The 20,293-nt window shown below is 39.8% G+C and overlaps 1 protein-coding gene across 1 annotated transcript in view; it reads right to left on the minus strand.

The window, feature by feature from the left end:
- Positions 1-14,872: 14,872 nt before the first annotated feature.
- LOC140598720 (rho GTPase-activating protein 20-like) overlaps positions 14,873-20,293 on the minus strand; it is a 55,896-nt gene continuing 50,475 nt past the window's right edge. Inside the window, exons 16-18 of the mRNA XM_072757246.1 lie at positions 18,786-18,895; positions 18,080-18,269; positions 14,873-14,893 (exon numbers count right to left, since the gene is read on the minus strand). Of these exons, the coding sequence (XP_072613347.1) occupies positions 14,873-14,893; positions 18,080-18,269; positions 18,786-18,895 (321 nt within the window). The remainder of the gene's footprint in view (positions 14,894-18,079; positions 18,270-18,785; positions 18,896-20,293) is intronic.

Raw genomic sequence — 20,293 nt, forward strand, 5'->3', positions numbered from 1 at the left:
ATGAAGAAACCATGGCTTTGCCCAAGGTTACAAGCTCCCGCCTCAAGGATAAGGCTGACATCTGACCTTGGCTTGTCAAACTCTGGAGCCCAGGTCTTTTCTACCATATTACATCATTCTTCTCTCTCTTTTGTTTAGTCAGTCTAGTATTGAATCTCCTGGATGGGAAAGAAGCAACTCAACTGCCCTGCGTTTCCCACTTTAACAACACCCCTTCCCAGATTCCACCAGAGAAGGATAACAAACTCTGCAATTCCAAGGAAGCCTATGAAGATGTGCACTTCTCAGAACTGATCCATCCAATTGACTACTACACATTTCAGGTTCAAAGCATGGATTCTAAACCTCAGGGGACACATATGAGAGCTCTCCCTACCTTTTTTATGAAGTTCTCTTCCAATTCCAAGCTGCCACAATTAGGTGGACAAAGAATGCTTGGGGCTATACACACTGATAAATCATAAGCTGATATCTGGTTGGGTGAGGATTCTTGCTCAATGTTGCGTAGCACTCCGAAAAGGTATCGCAAGACAACAACATTCACATTTGGCAGCTGAGCTAGAAGCCTAAAGTCAGAAAGATGTACTTTTGAATAAGGCAAGTCATTGCACTTAGCAGCTGGAAGTATAGAGATGGAGAGCACAGAACATCTTTCTAGATCTAGTACACAGCCTGCTGTAGCAGAGTTCCAGGCATGAACGTATACAAAAATGTTTTACCGAATTCAATTTCTGAGATAACCCACTCTGTTTAAATCATTGACAAACTGAAGGTTATACCACAGACTGTTGATGCTCTGGCATCTCTTTTAGGCCACTGACTTTTGTTTACCAGTTTCATATATACAGAAGTTGTATAATGGCTAAGGAGTCCACCACGTTAATAAGGTCTGGAGAAGAGCAATAATAGCCATAAGGCATGCCTGTATTCTGAAACTGGCCTCCATGGGTGTGAAGAATTGAAACTATTTGGCATTGAATATTGTTTTAGTGGTCAAAGAGGGAAGAAGGAAGCCAGTATTTTCCTAATAGTATATCGGCTGTATTTCTGAGCCATGACCAGAGTAGAGTACTTATTGCATCATTACCTCTGGGCTGCATTTATTTTCTCCTCCTCGGTCATTTCGTCAAGAACACCAAGCCATTTTTCGTAGAGTTCCGATGAAAGTAAACTTCCTTCGATATTTTCAAGAAAATCCTTATGTGGATAGAAAAATAAATCAATACATGCAAACAGACACACTCACACAGACGCAGACACACACACACACACACAAATATATAGGTATATATGATACAAAGTATATATTGGAAATATCACAGAGAAAACACTTAGTTCAAAACTTCAGTTCAGTCCCTAATTTCTTCCTAGATACCCGAACTGTGACCCACACGGAGTTCACCTCATACTCTCCATTGACTTGCACGTGCAAAAGCAGGTTGTGGATTTTCTCCAACAAAAACGAAAGCATCAAAGCAGAGCCTACGCTTCAGTGGAAAGGAAGACAAAGCTCCCTTCTATCATATGGCACTTACTCTCTTGTGTGCTTTTTTGCAAACTACTACAAAAGCTACTCTCATAATTGCTTCATTCTTCCTTTCCTTAACTATACAAAAGTAGATGGTCTAATGGCAAACTCATGATGTTCCTGTGGATGTATTCATTTCTAGTGTAGACCAATTCTCCAGATAGTTTGACATCATACTATTCAGGCCAAGGTTGCAGAGTCTGTTCCTCCACAAAGATTAGTCAACTTTAAGTAGGGAAAGCTTCAGAAATGTCTAAGAACTCTATGCACACGTGGTCACCATCCTCCTAGGCTGTGCCTATAACACGGAAATAGAAAAGACCCTACTAAACCTTGCTAGAAACATCAATTGCAGGTGTGCACCTTCAAGAGGGCAGCACTTATCATGCTATTCGAGTACCTAATGTATCATCATTCTTTCTCCTGTGTCTTGATGCCTATATATATATATATATATATATATATATATATTTACTGGTGTGTTTTACTGTAGCCCGGTGTAGTAGTGGTCAGGGACTTTTGCTATTTATCATATAGTTGGACAGTAATGGGGGACAAGGAAAGACCACTTGTGACAAGGAAGGACCACATATGACCTTGGTTCTAAGAGTGCCATCATTACTGCCTTCACGTAGTTTTGTTCAGAGCTGTTAGCAAGTGCCAAGCTAGATGGATTAAATTCTTTGTTCTAGTTCTCACTTCTTTTTCCATTACCATTTTAGCAATAGAATGGGATATCTGTGATGTAGCTGTATAATTTCCAAATTAATCTAGTTCTTGAGGCATTCTACTGAATTTTCAGAATACCAAAGTACTTTTGTCTCCTGCACCTACTTCAAAAGTTAGATTTATCAAAAGAGGCATGTAGCTAGAGCTGGTTACCGTGTCATTATAACCTTGGATGGTGGGCTAGACATCACAAATATTAACAAAAGGATACCTAAGATCTGGTGAAAGGAGACACAAATGGCGAAATCCTTCCTCCATGACTTATAAAGTAAAAGGCACTAAGAAACAGGAGACAATGATGGCTAAGAATGATTTGGTCGCCTCACTGAGGCTTTTTGTATTCCTCATAAAGTAAACTTTTGCTTACTATTGTGAACTTCTAGATCTATTCTCAAATTTTTCATGTGATTTTTCTTTTGGAAACTGCCTTCATTAGGAGTGTGGTGAGGTAATCATCAGGAACAGGATGTTTTCTTTGGTAAACGTTATGTGTCAATGTATATTTTGAAATTTCTTATTATTATAGTAGTCACATTAGTACTAGTATTTTGCATGGAGTCACCCGGTGGGAGGTGTGTGGTGAAAACAGAAAGTATCTCTAATGAAAGGGGCTTTTTCCTTCTACAGTATCTTCCTTAAATTTTTATTTCATGAAGTGTTTTCCATCTGACCAGTTCTTAATCAGTTATGCCTATGTTGGTTCTTGGGCAATCATAATGAAAGACACCATCACAGCTTGAGTAACTCATATGTGGATAAAGCTAGAACTTTCCCCACCTTTAAAACACATGCTACCAGAAGATCAGATTCACTGTTCAAGTTCACTCTGTGCCTAGAATTTAGTTTCTCTTTTAGGATTCTGCATGATTTTATACTGGCTGATTGTCTGAAGATGCCTTCCATGAGTGGTCCTTTTTGATTGATAAAGGAAAGCATATAATGTAGGAAAAAAAGAAGAGTATATGGCATTTCATATCTCAAGCCCAGAGCAAAAGCTTGCTTCCTTTTTGAAAGAGCTAGGCTATTGGATGGTATACAGTTTTAGAGCTGCAGAAGTAAAGTCAATTTAGATTCTTTAGTCAATGTGTCTCTATAGTTTCTACCCAAAATCCACGTTGCAGTCATACACTGAAACTTTTTAATCACTTATTTAAATCAGATTTTTTCATTGAATTTACTTTTAAATCAAGCTTCCGTGATTCAAGGTCTTGTGGAATCCTCACCGGTCTCCTACTTTATCAGTCTTTTTTCATTATTCCCTTCCATAGACGCACTTCCCCATATATGGAAATCTTTTCTATACTCATTTCCCATTAGTTGATTCATCTTTAAGTGATTGTATCCGGGGATCCCTGGGTGGCGCAGTGGTTTGGCGCCTGCCTTTGGCCCAGGGCGCGATCCTGGAGACCCGGGATCGAATCCCACATCGGGCTCCCGGTGCATGGAGCCTGCTTCTCCCTCTGCCTGTGTCTCTGCCTCTCTCTCTCTCTGTGACTATCATAAATAAATAAAAATTAAAAAAAAAAAAAAAAAAAAAAAAAAGAATATTTAAGTGATTGTATCCTCCAATCCTACCATCTCTATTTCCCTTCCTCTTTAAAAGAAAAGCTCAAATGCTCTCTTATTCTCTGATTACATTCCCTTCATGAGTCTTTCAACCGTCCTTTGCTCTATCTTCATGCCCTCTCCCTGCAGTGTAGAAGGATAATAAGGGCTGGAGTCAGATGGACCAAGGGTTCAGAAACCTACTCTGCTTCTGATCTATTGTGTGACCTGGGGCACATGCGAACTGTACTGAAAACTTTCTAATCCATTTATAATGTGTGGAGGATGACAGTTATAGCTACCCCCTAAAATTGCTGTGATGCAAGGACTGGGGTAGTAGCAAGCATGGAACTAACGTGGTTAATTTCTTCACACCTAGGATAACATTCCCAAATCTAGTGCAGGGTTGCAGAGGTCCTGGATACTCCGCAGTTTCCATACCGACAATTCAGTATACCGATTTCAGATAACACAGGCCAAACTCTGTGGCTGTCATTTAACATGCTCTTTTAGAATTAGCAGATTAATATATGCCTCAGGGTGAGTCTTTATGCTTAGGTAAGATGTTTTCAGTTGTTAGATTAAATAGACTCCATTGAAGGAGACCTGAGACTAAGGTGAGTTCAGGAAGACAAGAGCAGAATGTGAAGATGATTCATGCACACAGAGTCCATTTTGACTGATCTGAACAGGCCTACATGGGTCTCTGTGGAAAGAAGTGGAATGGACAAAACGTCGTTCTGTGTATTGGCCTCATGACTCTGTAGGAGGTAAATCAAATGACACTAGCAAAGGTTCTCAGCCAAAGCCAGGTGCTGTCTAATGATTTCTCCATTTGTGGGTAGGTTTGCATGAGGACACTTGGCCTCTCCGAGGTCTCTCTCCTCAGGAAGGCAATAAAAGACCATACTGAGACCTACCAGTATTGGGAAGGGGAAGTTGTCCTTATGAAAGATATCCGTGAGGGAAACTCCAAAGAGCTGTCCTGGTTTTTCAGACAGTGCAGCTCTGCACTGGTTGTTCTGGCAAGTGCCAGCACAGTGGCAAAATGCCGAGTTCGTGAAAGCACTGCTTTCCTTGGTGTTCTGGTCTGAATCTAAGGAAGAAGGGAGATTAGTGTTTTTTTAATTCACTTAGACATATTTTCACCATTGCCATTATACAGCATGTTCATTGTATAGGCTAGAAGAGGGAAACTGAGTCATTTCTTGTGCAGAGCTCTCCACGTTCTGATATTGGCTAACAGCATCCTCATGGCATTGGTGAGTTCTTGCCAATAACATTCAGACTGATGGGTAAACCTGGGACTTGATCAGACTCAGGGTGATTATTTCCTTGGCCATCAGTTACTGCCATTACACTGATCTGGAGGCACTGAAACTGTAGATGTTTGCTTTCTACTGGTGTGATCAGTGGGTTCAGGTATCAGACCTGATTTTATTTTTTTATTTTTTATTTTTTTCTGATTTTAAAAGCTATAAGTTTTTGGTATGCAAATCAAGCTGAGTTTGGTAATCCTGTGCTTTCACAGCCAGGCTCCCCTCAGCCTCAGATTCTCTCCTTGGCTTTCTGAGTGCTCAAGTTTCTACCAACCAAAGGAATTGCCTCTCAGGACACAATCTGCCTGACCCCTACTTCTCTGGTTCCTCTGCTCTGGGCCATCTTCAAGGACGACTTTCTGCAGTCAGGGTCCTTGGGAAGTAGTCATCACATGCTGGCTATGTGGTGGCTGTGTTCTCTTGTCATACCCCACCAACCCACCCATAGATGATGTTTTTGGTTAAATAGGTTTAACATTTACTGAAAAGAGCCTAAGCCACAATGAAGTGTGGAAACACACTTCCTCACACACACACTCAAACATACATGTATATATACACCTACACACAAGTACAAGGCTTGAAAGAAAACATAGAAAATGCAAAACAATAAGAGGTTAGGAATGCATTTATAGACCACCAGTTTCCAGAGATGATTTTCAACTACTCAACATTCCCTATTGAAGGAAGAACTTTCCAAAGAAAAGGAGATCAGCAGTGAAAAGCTGAGTTCAAATTTCTACTGCTCAGCAGTGAATGTTTCCCTTTGAAGATACCTTAACATTGCTTAAATAACCGATTGCTTTAAGAGTCAAGAGGTGAGCCAAGCTGTCGAAGGATAAAAAGATGAGGAACATTTCAACAAATAACCTTAAACACCGGGCAACTTGGCTTTTCTGGGATGTAGTACGTGCATCAGCACCTCCACCCATGTGGGGCCAGCACTGCACCAGAAGCATCCTGGTTCTGCCACTTAGCAAGCTCAGCATTTTAAAGCTTTGGTTTGCTCAACTTTAACGTAAATGATGCTGTCTACACCAAGTTAAACTAAATATATAAGATACTATTCGGCACAAGGCAATAAATGTTCCCAGGATCATTAATGAATGGGGTCGCTTCAAAAGGGTCGAATAATGTGAAATATATGTGGAAGAAAACTGGGGCATTTGACTTCCAAAAGGAAAGTAAGAATTTCCTAGACCTATTTCACAAGGGAACCCTTCCTGGGAAAGGGAAAACAATGCATGGATCCTATATTCTATATGCACTGATAGCAATCTCCATCTACACGCTGGCATGATTCAGAAATGTACAGTTCTGTAGTTCTAAATAGCTCACTTGATGCCTAGTTTGATTCTCTGTTCTGAGACTGGTAGTGATTTAGGTTTTCTTAATTGCCCCCATGAGTGTGTCTATGTTCCGGAGTCTTCTGGTGCAGGACAAGTTGTAAAATGATGAAGTGCCACTTATCTAATTGCTCTGTGTCATTGATGTATATAAATAGGTGCTGAGGTGTCCAAACTGCTCTCTGGTCCTGGGAAATTGGCCTGTACTCCTATTGCTGAGGCATGTCTTTCACACCCAGTGGCTTTTTATTTCTTCCATACTATTTTGGGACTGATGGAGATACATGTTCCATGTTGAGGTATCAGAAACTCTGCATGGACATAGAGGGCCCCATAGTTCTTAGACATGTCAGCTCACTATTCTGTGAGGATTTTCTGCTTCCATTTGGTTTCCATGCAGGAAATGGTGCAGATATCCTATGTACCTACCAAAGGTTTTGGGCTTTTTTCCCGTGAGATTGCCACCCAAATCTTCTACTCTATGCTATGAATCATTTCTGTTTCCTAGAAAGCCAACACTGTAAAACTCATAAGCAACATGGAGATCCCTTTTCCTCATATTCTCCTCTTGCTTCTATGCCTGGAGGAGGTGATTTAATTGTCTCTAAAGGCAGCTTAAGGTAGGAAGAAGGTTGAGGGAAGGAATATCTCAGGCAAAAAAAAAATTAGTATTTCAAAGATTCTTCCTACCCTACTTGGAATACCCCTTAGGAAATGCTGGTGTACAGAACTGAGGATGAAAAGCCAGTGAAGGAAAGGATATGTGTGGTAGTGGTGCTGCTGTGAGTTTTATGATGTGTGGTCTCAAGAAATAATGCCTCCTCGTCTTGAAAACCACCACCTTTGGCGTGGTGCTTTGCACAGTCCTCTCCCACATTAACTCTTGAAAAGTCCCTCTTGCCTCTGGGTACTCTTCCTCCACCATATGAAAGGAGGAGAAGCTACCTTATGGAAGACATGGGGACCAATTGAGAGCCAGCGCCAATACACAGAAACCTAGGTTAGCTCGACAGGAGCTGCAGGCTACCTGCAAGTGCACAGGTGACCTCAGCTGAAACCAGAACTGATCAAATGAGCTTCCACTGAAGGGTTATGTGAATCATAAACAAAGAAATGGTTGTCTAACCTACTGAGCTATGGAATGATTTTTATTATCCATATAAAATTATACAACACAACACAGTACAATAGAATTCAAAAAGTAGGTCATAGGATATGGTCGGCATTGAAGATAGAGGAGATAATATGTGGGAAGATATCCTCAATATGAATAAATGGGACCATGGAAAATCTTTTGAATGCAAATAGCTGGGTCATGGAAGGGGTTCATTTCTCATTCATTGGAAAAATAAAGAGGAGGTGTCAAGTGTCATTATGGAGATTCCAGTCTTCAGTGCCTTACTAAACTGTAGACATGTAGGTGGATGGACCACATGGGGACTTGGTAGCATTCTGCAGTTGTGCTCTTTTGGAAATCACTATCACTCTCAGTGGCTTGGATTCAACAGTTTTTTTTTTCTCTCACTGAGGACATGAAAAACAAACACTTGTCTTGCACCAGCATATTCTCTGACATGGCACTAGACTCATCTTAATTCCTGATGACATGGATTACCCTAAAGATTTCCTCAACACAATGAAGTATATGTTGTAAAACGAAGACATCAAAATTATGGAGGGATTGATGATATGTGTCTCCAGGTTCTGAATCTAAACTTTATTTACAAAATGGGGTGTTGCCAGTGAGCTGTGATTAGCTAGGCTCCAATAATACTCACACTAGTCTCAGGGGAAATTCTCCTAGTTTTATTATTTGCATTTTAGAAATGTTTTTACATCCTTTATGTTATTGAATCTTGACAATACTTCTAAGATTTAGGCATTATTTTCATCCACATTTTAGGCATGAATAAAGTGATACGGAGCTAGAGTAATTGGCCAAAGGTCCTATAGCTAATAAATGGGGGCACTGGAGTTTGTATTCGGGAGAGGTTGTTTGACATCAAGTCAAGTCCTTTTCTCTCAATGATGCTGGTTCTTTTCAACTCATTTTAAAGAGCACTGGAATCCTATGGTGCCTCAAGAGCCACTGATCAAAAAGAGGATGGAGGAGGAATAAAAGTCCCGTGCTCTGGTTTCAACCAGAGTAGAAATAAATAATTATGCATTATATGCTTATCTACATATATAATACAATATAGATGTGGGATCCATTTATAATTGTGTTTAAAAAAATCCCCAAACACTGTATCATACCATGCTATCTCCTAATCCTGCCAAAACGTCTTGAAGTTTCTAAGCTTTCCTGGGTCTCCAACAGTGTGAAACCTCCCTTGACCTGCTAGCCAGCCTTCAGAAGAAGGAGCAGCTGGGAATCATTGCCCTGGGCATGCTCTGGGCTCCAGAACAGGGCTAAGTATCTGCCATGACCCCTGGCAACCTTGCTGCCTGTGTCTCCCTAAAGCCTATTAAATTATCCACAGTACCTGCAGCCTTCTCATTGTAATGACAATTCTTTGAATTCTCTCCCAAGAGAGAAGTGATGTCTTCGCCAAATATCTTCAGACAATTTTCGATCAAAAACTGTATGAGAGAAGCCTGTAATGCAAAAAGAACACAGTGGGGTGCTCTTTTTCATATGGAAGAGTTATAGGTCACATTTTGTTTATAAACCTTGGATCTAACCAAAACTGTGAAAGACTTCTATGAAAAATTCAGAGTTGATAAAAATATATAGAAACCCAAGTTCTCTAGTAAGATAACTTAGAGTGATACTTTCCATTGTACTTTGGGTACAGATTTTAAAATACTAGTAGTCAGTGGACTAAACTCCTACTTTGTGGCCTAGTTTAATACCTAACATTGTGATACCAATGGTTTCATCGTTAAAACTAGGACAGCTTTCAAAGTAACCTGCCTTCTTAAACTTTACTTATTGTGTAAAATTTTGCTTCTAGAAAATATTGGGTTGTAACTTAGGATAATATCTCATTAAAATGTGTAAAACATACATGAAATCCTATGAAATCCATTTCTAAAATAGGGAAGAATGTTTTTTGGAAAGTGGATATTCCTGTGGATTTTTCTTTTTTGATGTTTTCTTTTGCTTGGTTTTTGAGTAAAAATCACAGGTCTGAAGAGAAACATGTCTGTCTGTCTAACCACAGTCCCTACTCATGTCTTGCTTTGCCGAATGCTAGCTCTCAGCATGAGCTTGGGGAAAAGCTGTCATCTTATTAGGTATGTGTGGCTTCATTAGAATGTTTTGGAATATCTCACTAGTTTCTGTCGGATGTAGCAGAGGCAAAACTGTAGCCAAGTATTTTTCTAAAAGAGCCACAACTTGCAGAGCAAGGCCAATGTGTTTGGAGCCATGGGCACTCATAGTGCCCAAGTCACCTAGGATGTGCCAGTAAGAACCACAGGAGCTGGGGTTTGTTACCATGGTGTCATGAGGAAGCCATGGCTTTGCCCAAAGTTCCAATCTCTCTCCTCAAGGATCAGGCTGAGAGTTGAACCTTGGCTTGTCAAACTCCGGAGCCCAGGTCTTTTCTATCATATTATGCCACTCTTCTCTCTCTTTTGTTTAGTCAGTCTAGTATTGAATCTCTTGGATGGGAAAGAAGCAACTCAACTGCTCTGCATTTCGCAATTTAACAACACCCCTTCCCATATTCCACCAGAGTAGGATAAAGAAGTCTGCCATTCCAAGGAAGGCAATGAAGATGTGCACTTTTCAGAACTGTTCCTTCGAATTTACTACTACATATTTCAGACTCAAAGCATGGATTCTAAACCACAGGGGACACATATGAGAGATCTCTCTACCTTCTTAATCAAGTTGTCTTCCAATTCCAAGCTGCAGGAAACGGGTGGACAAAGCAGACTTGGAGCTATACACATTGATAAATCATAAGCTGTCATCTGATTGGATGAGGATTGTTGCTCAATGTTGTAGAGCACGCCGAAAAGGTATCGCAAGAGGACAACATTCGCTTTTGGCAGCTGTGTTAGAAGCCTAAATCAGAAAGATGCACTTTTGAATAAGGCAAGTCATTGCACTTAGCAGCTTGAAGTATAGAGACGGAGAGCAGAGAACATCTCTCTAGATCCAGTATACAACCTGCTGTAGCAGAGTTCCAGGCATTAACGTATAGAAATATGTTTTACCGAATTCAATTTCTGAGCTAACTCTCTCTGGTTAAATGTTTGACAAACTGAAGGTTATACCACAGGCTGTTGATGCTCTGGCATCTCTCTTAGGCCACTGACTTTTGTCTACCAGTTTCATATATAAGAGAAGTTGTACAATGGCTAAGGAGTCTACTTAATAAGGTCAGGAGAAGTACAATAATAGCCATAAGGCATGCCTGTATTCTGAAACTGGCCTCCATGGGTGAGAAGAATTGAAACCATTTGGCATTGTATGTTCTCATTGATTTGGGGAATATAAATAATAGTGAAAGGGAATATAAGGGAAGGTAGAAGAAATGTGTGGGAAATATCAGAAAGGGAGATAGAACATAAAGACTCTTAACTCTGGGAAATGAACTAGGGGTGATGGAAGGGGAGGAGGGTGGGGGGTAGGGGTGAATGGGTGACGGGCACTGAGGGGGGCACTTGATGGGATGAGCACTGGGTGTTATTCTGTATGTTGGCAAATTGAACACAAATAAATAACAATTAAATATATTATTAAAAAAAGAAACCATTTGGCATTGAATGTTATTTTAGTGGTCAAAGTGGCAAGAAGGAAGCCAATATTTTCCTAATAGTATATTGGCTGTATTTCTGAGCCATGACCAGAGTAGAGTAATTATTGCATCATTACCTCCGGGCTGCATTTATTTTTTCCTTCTCAGTGACTTCGTCAAGAACACAAAGCCATTTTTCGTAGAGGTCCGATGAAAGTAAACTTCCTTCGATATTTTCAAGAAAATCCTTATGTGGATAAAAAAAAACACACACACACACAAATATACACAGAAACACACACACACACATATGTATATTTAATACAAAATATATATTGGAAATATCACAGAGAAAACACTTAGGTGAAAACTTCAGTTGATTCCTACTTCCTTCATAGATACCCAAACTGTGACCCACATGGGGCTCAGCTCTGACTCTCCATTGACTTGCACGTGCAAAAGCAGGTGTGTGGCTTTTCTCTGACAAAAATGAAAGCATCAAAGCAGAGCTTAGCCTTCAGTGGAAAGGAAGACAAAGCTCCCTTCTATCATAGGGCACTTGCTCTTTTGTGTGCTTTTCTGCAAACTACTACAAAAGCTACTCTCATAATTGCATCATTCTTCCTTTCCTGAACTATACAAAAGTAGAGAATCTAATGGCAAACTCATGATGTATTCATTTCTAGTGTAGGATGTATCCATTTCTAGTGTAGGTCAATTCTCCAGATAGTTTGACATGATACTATTCAGGCCAAGGTTGCAGATTCTGTTCCTCCACAAAGATTAGTCAACTTTAGGTAGGGAAAGCTTCAGAAATGTCTAAGAACTCTATGCACACGTGGTCACCATCTTCCTAGCCTGTGCCTATAACACGGGAATAGAAAAGACCCTACTAAGTCTTGCTAGAAACATCAATTCCATGTGTGCACCTTCAAGAGGGCAACACTTACCATGGTATTCAAGTACCTAATGGATTATCATTCTTTTCCTTGTGTCTTGAAGCCTATATATATATTTGCTGTGTGTTTTACTCTAGCCCAGTGTAGTAGTGGTCAGAGACTATTGGTATCTTTTGTGTAGTTAAACAGTAATGGGGGACAAGGAAAGACCAAATGTGGCAAGGAAGGACCACATATGACCTTGATTCTAAGAGTGTCATCATTACTGCCTTCACGTAGTTTTGTTCAGAGCTGTTAGCAAGTGCCAAGCTAGATGGATTAAATTCTTTGTTCTAGTTCTCACTTCTTTCTCCATTCCCATTTTAGCAATAGAATGGGATATCTGTGATGTAGCTGTATAATTTCCAAATTAATCTAGTTCTTGAGTCCTTCTACTGAATTTTCAGAATACAAAAGTACTTTTGTCTCTTGCACCTACTCCAAAAGTTAGATTTATCAAAACAGGCATGTATCTAGAGCTGGTTACCATGTCGTTATAACCTTGGATGGTGGGATAGACATCTCAAACATTAACTAAAGGATGCCTAGGATGTGGTGAAAGGAGACACAAATGGCGAAATCCTTCCTCCATGACTTATAAAGTAAAAGGCACTAAGAAACAGGAGACAATGCGACAATGATAGTTAAGAATGATTGGTTGCCTCACTGAGCCTTTTTTAGATTCCTCATAAAATAAACATTTGCTTACTATTGTGAACTTCCATACCTATCTTCAAATGTTTAATATGATTTTTCTTTTGGAAACTGCCTTCATTAGGAGTGTGGTGAAGAAGCCATCAAAAGCAGGATGTTTGCTTTGGTAAACATTATGTATGTATCAGTGTATATTTTGAAATTTCTTATTATTACTAGTAATCATATTAGTATTAGTATTTTGCATGGAGTCTTCAGGGGCGTGGTGTGTGGTGAAAACAGAAAGTATTTCTAATGTATTGGGCTTTTAACTCCTACAGTAGATTCCTTAAATTTTGAATTCATGAAGTGTTTTCCGAATTGAGAAGTTCTCAATCAGTTCTGCCCATGTCGCTCCTTGGGCAATCATAATGAAAGACACCAATCACAGCTTGACTTACTCATGTGCGGATAAAGTTAGAACTTTCCCGACCTTTAAAACAAATGCTACCACATGAACAGATTTGCTGTAATGCCTCACTCTGTCTCCAGAATTTAGTTTCTTCCTTAGGATTCTGCATGCCTTTATACTACCTGGTTTTCTGAATATGCCTTCCGTGAGTGGTCCTTTCTCATTGATAAAGGACAGCATATCCTGAGAGAAAAAAAGAAGAGTATATGGCATTTCATATCCCAAGCCCAGAGTAAAAGCTTGCTACCTTTTTGAAAGAGCTAGGCGATGTGATGGTATACGGTGTTAGAGCTGGAAGGACTAAAGTCAATTTAGATTCTTTAATCAATGTCTCCCTATAGTTTCTACCCAAAATCCACCTGACAGTCATACGCTGAAACATTGTAATCACTTATTTTAATCAGATTTTTTTCTCATTGAATTTACCCTTTTAAATCGAACTCCCGTGTTTCAAGGCCTTGTGGAATCCTCGCCTGATTCCTTCTGGAATCAGTCTTGATTCCTTATTCCCTTACATAGATGCACTTCCCCAAGTATGGAAATCTTTTTGCCATACTCATTTCCCATTTGTTGATTCTTCTTTAAGTGATTGTATCCTCCATTGCAACTATCTCTATTTCCCTTCTTCCTTAAAAAAAAAAAGCTCAAATGCTCTCTTCTTATTAACTGATTACATTTCCTTCATGAGTCTTTCACTGTCCTTTGCTCTATCTTCATGTCCTCTCCCTGCAGTGTAGAAAGATAATAAGGGCTAGAGTCTGATAGACCAAGGGATCGGAAACCTATTATGCTTCTGATCATTTGTGTGACCTGGGGCAAATGTGAACTGTACTGAAAGCTTTCAAATTCATTTGTAAAGTGTGGAGGATGATAGTTCTAGCTACCCCCTAAAATTGATGTGATGCAAGGACTGGGGTAGTAGCAAGCATGGAACTAACGTGGTCAATTTCTTCACACCTTGGATAACATTCCCAAATCTAGTGCAGGGTTGCAGAGGTCCTGGGTACTCCGCAGTTTCCATACCGACAATTCAGTATACCGATTTCAGATAACACAGGCCAAACTCTGTGGCTGTCATTTAACATCCTCTTTTAGAATTAGCAGATTCTTATATGCCTCAGGATGAGTCTTTATGCTTAGGTAAGATGTTTTCAGTTGTTAGATTAAGTAGACTCCATTGAAGGAGACCTGAGACTACTGTGAGTTCAGGAAGACAACAGCAGAATGTGAAGATGATTCATGCACACAGAGTCCATTTTGACTGATCTGAACAGGCCTACATGGGTCTCAGTGGAAACAAGTGGAAGGGACAAAACGTTGTTCTGCTGTATTGGCCAAATGACTCTGCAGTAGGTAAATCAAATGACACTAGCAAAGCTTCTCAGCCAAAGCGAAGGACTGTCTAATGATTTATCCATTTGAGGGTTGGTTTGCATGAGAACACTTGGCCCCTCCGAGGTCCTTCTCCTCAGGAAGGTAAAAAAAAAAAAAAAAAGACCAAACTGAGACCTACCAGTATGGGTAAGGGCAAGATGTCCTTATCAAAGATATCCGTAAGGGAAACTCCAAAGAGCTCTCCTGGTTCTTCAGACAGCACAGCTGTGCACTGGTTGTTCTGGGACGGGCCAATGAGCTGGCAAGCGGCCGAGTCTCTGAAAGCAGTGCTTTTCATCGTCTTCCGGTCTGAATCTAAGGAAGAAGGGAGATTAGTGTGTTTTAATTCACTTAGCCTTATTTTCACCATTGCCATTATACAGCATGTTCATTGTAGGGGCTAGAAGAGGGAAACTGAGTCATTTATTGTGTAAAACTCTCCATGTTCTAATGTGGCTAAGAGGGTCCTCATGGCATTGATGAGTTCTTGCTCCTATCGTTCAGACTGATGGTTAAACCTTGGGACTTGATCAGATTGAAGGTCAGAATTTCCTGCCATCAGTTACTGTCTTTGCAATGCAACAGGAGACACTGAACCTGTAGACGTTTCTTTTCTACTGGAGTGATCAGTGGGTTCAGCTGTCAGATATGATTTTAAAAGCCAGAAGGATTTGTATGCAAATCAGGCTGAGATTAGTAATCCTCTGGTTTCAAATCCAGTCTGAGACCAGAACTGCTCAGATGAGTCTCCACTGAAGTGTTATGTGAATCGTAACCAAAGAAATGGTTGTCTAACGTACTGAGCTATGGAATGATTTTTATTATCCATATAAAAGTATACAACACAACACAGTACAATACAATTCAAAAAGTAGTTCATAGGATATGGTAGGCAGTGAAAAGGGGAGATAATTTGTGGAAGATTCCTCAATATGAATATATGGGACCAAAGAAAAAACTTTAAATGGAAATAGCTGGGTCTTGGAAGGGGTTCATTCCTCATTCATTGGAAAAACAGAAAAAGAAGTGTCAAGGGTCATTATGGAGATTCCAGTCTTCAGTGCCTTACTAAACTGTAGACATGTAGGTGGATGGACCACATGGGGACTTGGTAGCATTCTGCAGTTGTGCTCTTCTGGAAATCACTATCACTCTCACTGGCTTGGATTCAACAGTTTGATTTTCTGTCACTGACGACATGAAAAACAAACACTTGTCTTGCACCAGCATATTCTCAGACATGGTACTAGACTCATCTTAATTCCTGATGACACGGATTATCCAAAAGCTTCCCTCAACACAATGAGGTATATGTCGTAAAACGAAGATATGTCAAAAGTATGGAGGGATTGATGATATGTGTCTCCAGGTTCTGGATCTAAACTCCAATTTACAAAAAATGGGGTGTTGCCAGGGAGCTGTGATTTGCTAGGCTCCAATAATACTTGCACTAGGCTCAGAGGAACTTCTCCTAGTTCTATTAATTGTGTTTTAGAAACGTTTTTACATCCTTTATGTTATTGAATCTTGACAACACTTCTAAGATTTAGGCATTATTTTTATCCACATTTTAGGCATGAATAAAGTGATACCGAGCTAGAGTAATTGGTCAAAGGTCATGTAGATGATAAACGGGGGCACTGGAGTTTGTACTCTGGAGAGGTTGTTTGACATCAAGTCAAGTCCTTTTCTCTCAATGATGCTGGTTATTTTCAACTCATTTTAAAGAGCACTGGAATCCTGTGGTGCCTCAAGAGCCATTGATCAAAAAGAGAATGGAGCAGGAATTAAAGCCCCGTGCTATGGTTTCAACCAGAGCACATTTATATATTATAAGTAGAAATAAATAATTATGCATTATATGCTTACCCACATATAAAATATAATATAGATGCGGGATCCATTTAAAATTGTGTTTAAAAATATCCCCAAACACTGTATCATACCATGCTATCTCCTAATACTGCCAAAACGTCTTGAAGTTTCTATGCTTTCCTGGGTCTCCAACAGTGTGAAACCTCCCTTGACCTGCTAGCCAGCCTTCAGAAGAAGGAGCAGCTGGGAATCATTGCCCTGGGCATGCTCTGGGCTCCAGAACAGGGCTAAGTATCTGCCATGACCCCTGGCAACCTTGCTGCCTGTGTCTCCCTAAAGCCTATTAAATTATCCACAGTACCTGCAGCCTTCCCATTGTTATGACAACTCTTTGAATTCTCTCCCAAGAGAGAAGTGATGTCTTCGCCAAATATCTTCAGGCAATTTTCGATCAAAAACTGTATGAGAGAAGCCTGTAATGCAAAAAGAACACAGTGGGGTGCTCTTTTTCATATGGAAGAGTTATAGGTCACATTTTGTTTATAAACCTTGGATCTAACCAAAACTGTGAAAGACTTCTATGAAAAATTCAGAGTTGATAAAAATAAATAGAAACCCAAGTTCTCTAATAAATAACATAGAGTGATGCTTTCCATTGTACTTTGAGTACAGATTTTAAAATACTACTAGACAGAGGGCTAAACTCCTACTTTGTGGCCTAATTTAATACCTAACATTGTGATACCAAAGGTTACATCTTTAAAACTAGGATAGTTTTCAAAGTAACCCACTTTCTAAAAGTTTACTTATTTTCTAAAATTTTGCTTCCAGAAAATATTGGGTTGTAACTTAGGAAAATATCTGATTTAGATGTATAAAGCAGTGACAAAATCCTATGATATCCATTTCTTAAATATGGACAAATATTTTTTGGAAAGTGGATATTCCTGTGGATTTTTTTTGAAGTTTTCTTTTGTTTTGTTTTTGAGTAAAAACTCACAGGGCTGGGGAGAAAACATGTTTGTCTAGCCGCAGTCCCTTCTCATGTCTTACTTTGAATAATGCTGGCTCTTGGCATGAGCTTGGGGAAGCTGTCATCTTATTAGGTATGTGTGGCTTCATCAGGATGTTTTGGAATATCTCACTAGTTTCTGTCTGATGTAGCGGAGGCAAAAGAGTAGTCAAGTGTTTTTCTAAATGAGCCACAACTTGCAGAGCAAAGCTATGTGTTTGGAGCCATGGGTGCTCTTAGTGCCCAAGCCACCTAGGATGTGCCAGTAACGACCACAGGAACTGGGGGTTGTTACCATTGTGTCATGAGGAAACCATGTCTTTGCGCAAGGTTACAAGCTCTCCCTCAAGGATCAGGCTGAGATTTGAACCTTGGCTTGTCAAACTCTGGAGCCCAGGTCTTTTCTACCATATTACATCACTCCTCTCTCTTTTGTTTAGTCAGTCTAGTATTGAATCTCCTGGATGGGAAAGAAGTGACTCAACTGCTCTGCGTTTCCCACGTTAAGACCCCTTCCCATATTCCACCAGAGAAGCATAACAAACCTGCCATTCCAAGAAAGCCTAGGAAGATGTGCACTTTTCAGAACTGATCCATCCAATTTACTACTACACATTTCAGATTCAAAGCCTGGATTATAAACCCGAGGGGACACATATGAGAGCTCTCCCTACCTTTTTTTTGAAGTTCTCTTCCAATTCCAACCTGCAGGAATTAGGTGGACAAAGAAGGCTTGGGGCTATACACACTGATAATTCATAAGCTGTCATCTGATTGGATGAGGATTGTTGCTCAATGTTGTAGAGCACTCCGAAAAGGTATCGCAAGAGAACAACGTTCACTTTTGGCAGCTGGGCTAGAAGCCTGAAGTCAGAAAGATGCACTTTTAAATAAGGCAAGTCACTGCACTTAGCAGCTGGAAGTATAGAGATGGAGAGCAGAGAACATCTTTCTAGATCTAGTATACAGCCTGCTGTAGCAGAGTTCCAGGCATGAACGTATACAAAAATGTTTTACCGAATTCAATTTCTGAGCTAACCCACTCCGTTTAAATGTTTGACAAACTTTAGGTTATGCCACTGGCTGTTGATGCACTGGCATCTCTTTGGCCACTGACTTTTGTCTACCAGTTTCATATATTCAGAAGTTATACAATGACTAATGAGTCAATGTTAATAAGGTCAGGAGAAGTACAATAATAGCCATAAGGCATGTCTGTATTCTGAAACTGCCCTCCATGGGTGACAAGAATTGAAACTATGTGGCATTGAATGTTATTTTAGTGGTCAAAGTGGCAAGAAGTAAACCAATATATTCCTAATAGTATATTGGCTGTATTTCTGAGCCATGACCAGAGTAGAGTAATTATTGCATCATTACCTCTGGGCTGCATTTATTTTTTTCTTCTCTGTCACTTCGTCAAGAACACGAAGCCATTTTTCATAGAGGTCCGATGAAAGTAAACTGCCTTCAATATTTTCAAGAAAATCCTTATGTGGATAAAAGAAAAATACACACAGACACACTCACATATACAAAATATATATTGGAAATATTACAGAGAAAACACTTAGTTGCAAACTTCAGTTCAGTCTTACTTCCGTCATAGATACCCAAACTGTGACCCACATGGAACTCTGCTCTGATTCTCCATTGACTTGTACGTGCAAAAGCAGGTGTGTGGATTATCTCCAACAAACATGAAAGCATCAAAGCAGAGCCTAGGCTTCAGTGTAAATGAGGACAAAGCTCCCTTGTATCATATAGCACTTACTCTTTTGTGTGCTTTTCTGCAAACTACTACATAAGCTACTCTCATAATTGTATCATTCTTCCTTTCCTGAACTATACAAAAGTAGAGAGTCTAATGGCAAACTCGTGATGGTCCTGAGGATGTATTCATTTCTAGTGTAGGCCAATTCTCCAGATAGTTTGGCATGATACTATTCAGGCCAAGGTTGCAGAGTCTGATTCTCCACAAAGATTAGTCAACTTTAAGTAGGGAAAGCTTCAGGAATGTCTAAGAACTCTATGCACACGTGGTCACCATCTTCCTAGTCTGTGCCTATAACACGGGAATAGAAAAGACCCTATTAAACCTTGCTAGAAACATCAATTCCATGTGTGCACCTTCAAGAGGGCAACACTTATCATGCTATTCGAGTACCTAATGTATCATCATTCTTTCCCCTGTCTCTTGATGCCTATATATATATTTAGTGGTGTGTTTTACTGGACCTCAGTGTAGTAGTGGTCAGGGACTATTGGTATCTTTCATATAGTTGAACGAAAATGAGGGACAAGAAAAGACCAAATGTGACAAGGAAGGACCACATAGGACCTTGATTGTAAGAGTGTCATCATTACTGCCTTAACTTAGTTTTGTTGAGAGCTGATAGCAAGTGCCAAGGTAGATGGATTAAATTCTCTATTCTAGTTCTCACTTCTTTCTCCATTCCCATTTTAGCAATAGAATGGGATATCTGTGATGTAGCTGTATAATTTCCAAATTAATATAGTTCTTGAGTTGATCTATTGAATTTTCAGAATTCCAATCTACTTTTGTCTGTTGCACCTACTCCAAAAGTTAGGTTTATCAAAACTGGCATGTAGCAAGAGCTGGCTAACATGTCGTTATAACCTTGGATGGTGGGCTAGACATCACAAATATTAACTAAAGGATGCCTAGGATGTGGTGAAAGGAGACACAAATGGCAAAATCATTCCTCCATGACTTATAAAGTAAAAGGCATCAAGAAACAGGAGACAATGCGACAATGATGGTTAAGAATGATTTGGTCACCTCACTGAGCCTTTTTGGATTCCTCATAAAGTAAACATTTGCTTACTATTGTGAAATTCCCTACCTATTCTCAAATTTTTCGTAT

The sequence above is a fragment of the Vulpes vulpes genome, chromosome 4, assembly GCF_048418805.1.
Source record: "Vulpes vulpes isolate BD-2025 chromosome 4, VulVul3, whole genome shotgun sequence".
Classification (NCBI taxonomy): Eukaryota; Metazoa; Chordata; class Mammalia; order Carnivora; family Canidae; genus Vulpes; species Vulpes vulpes.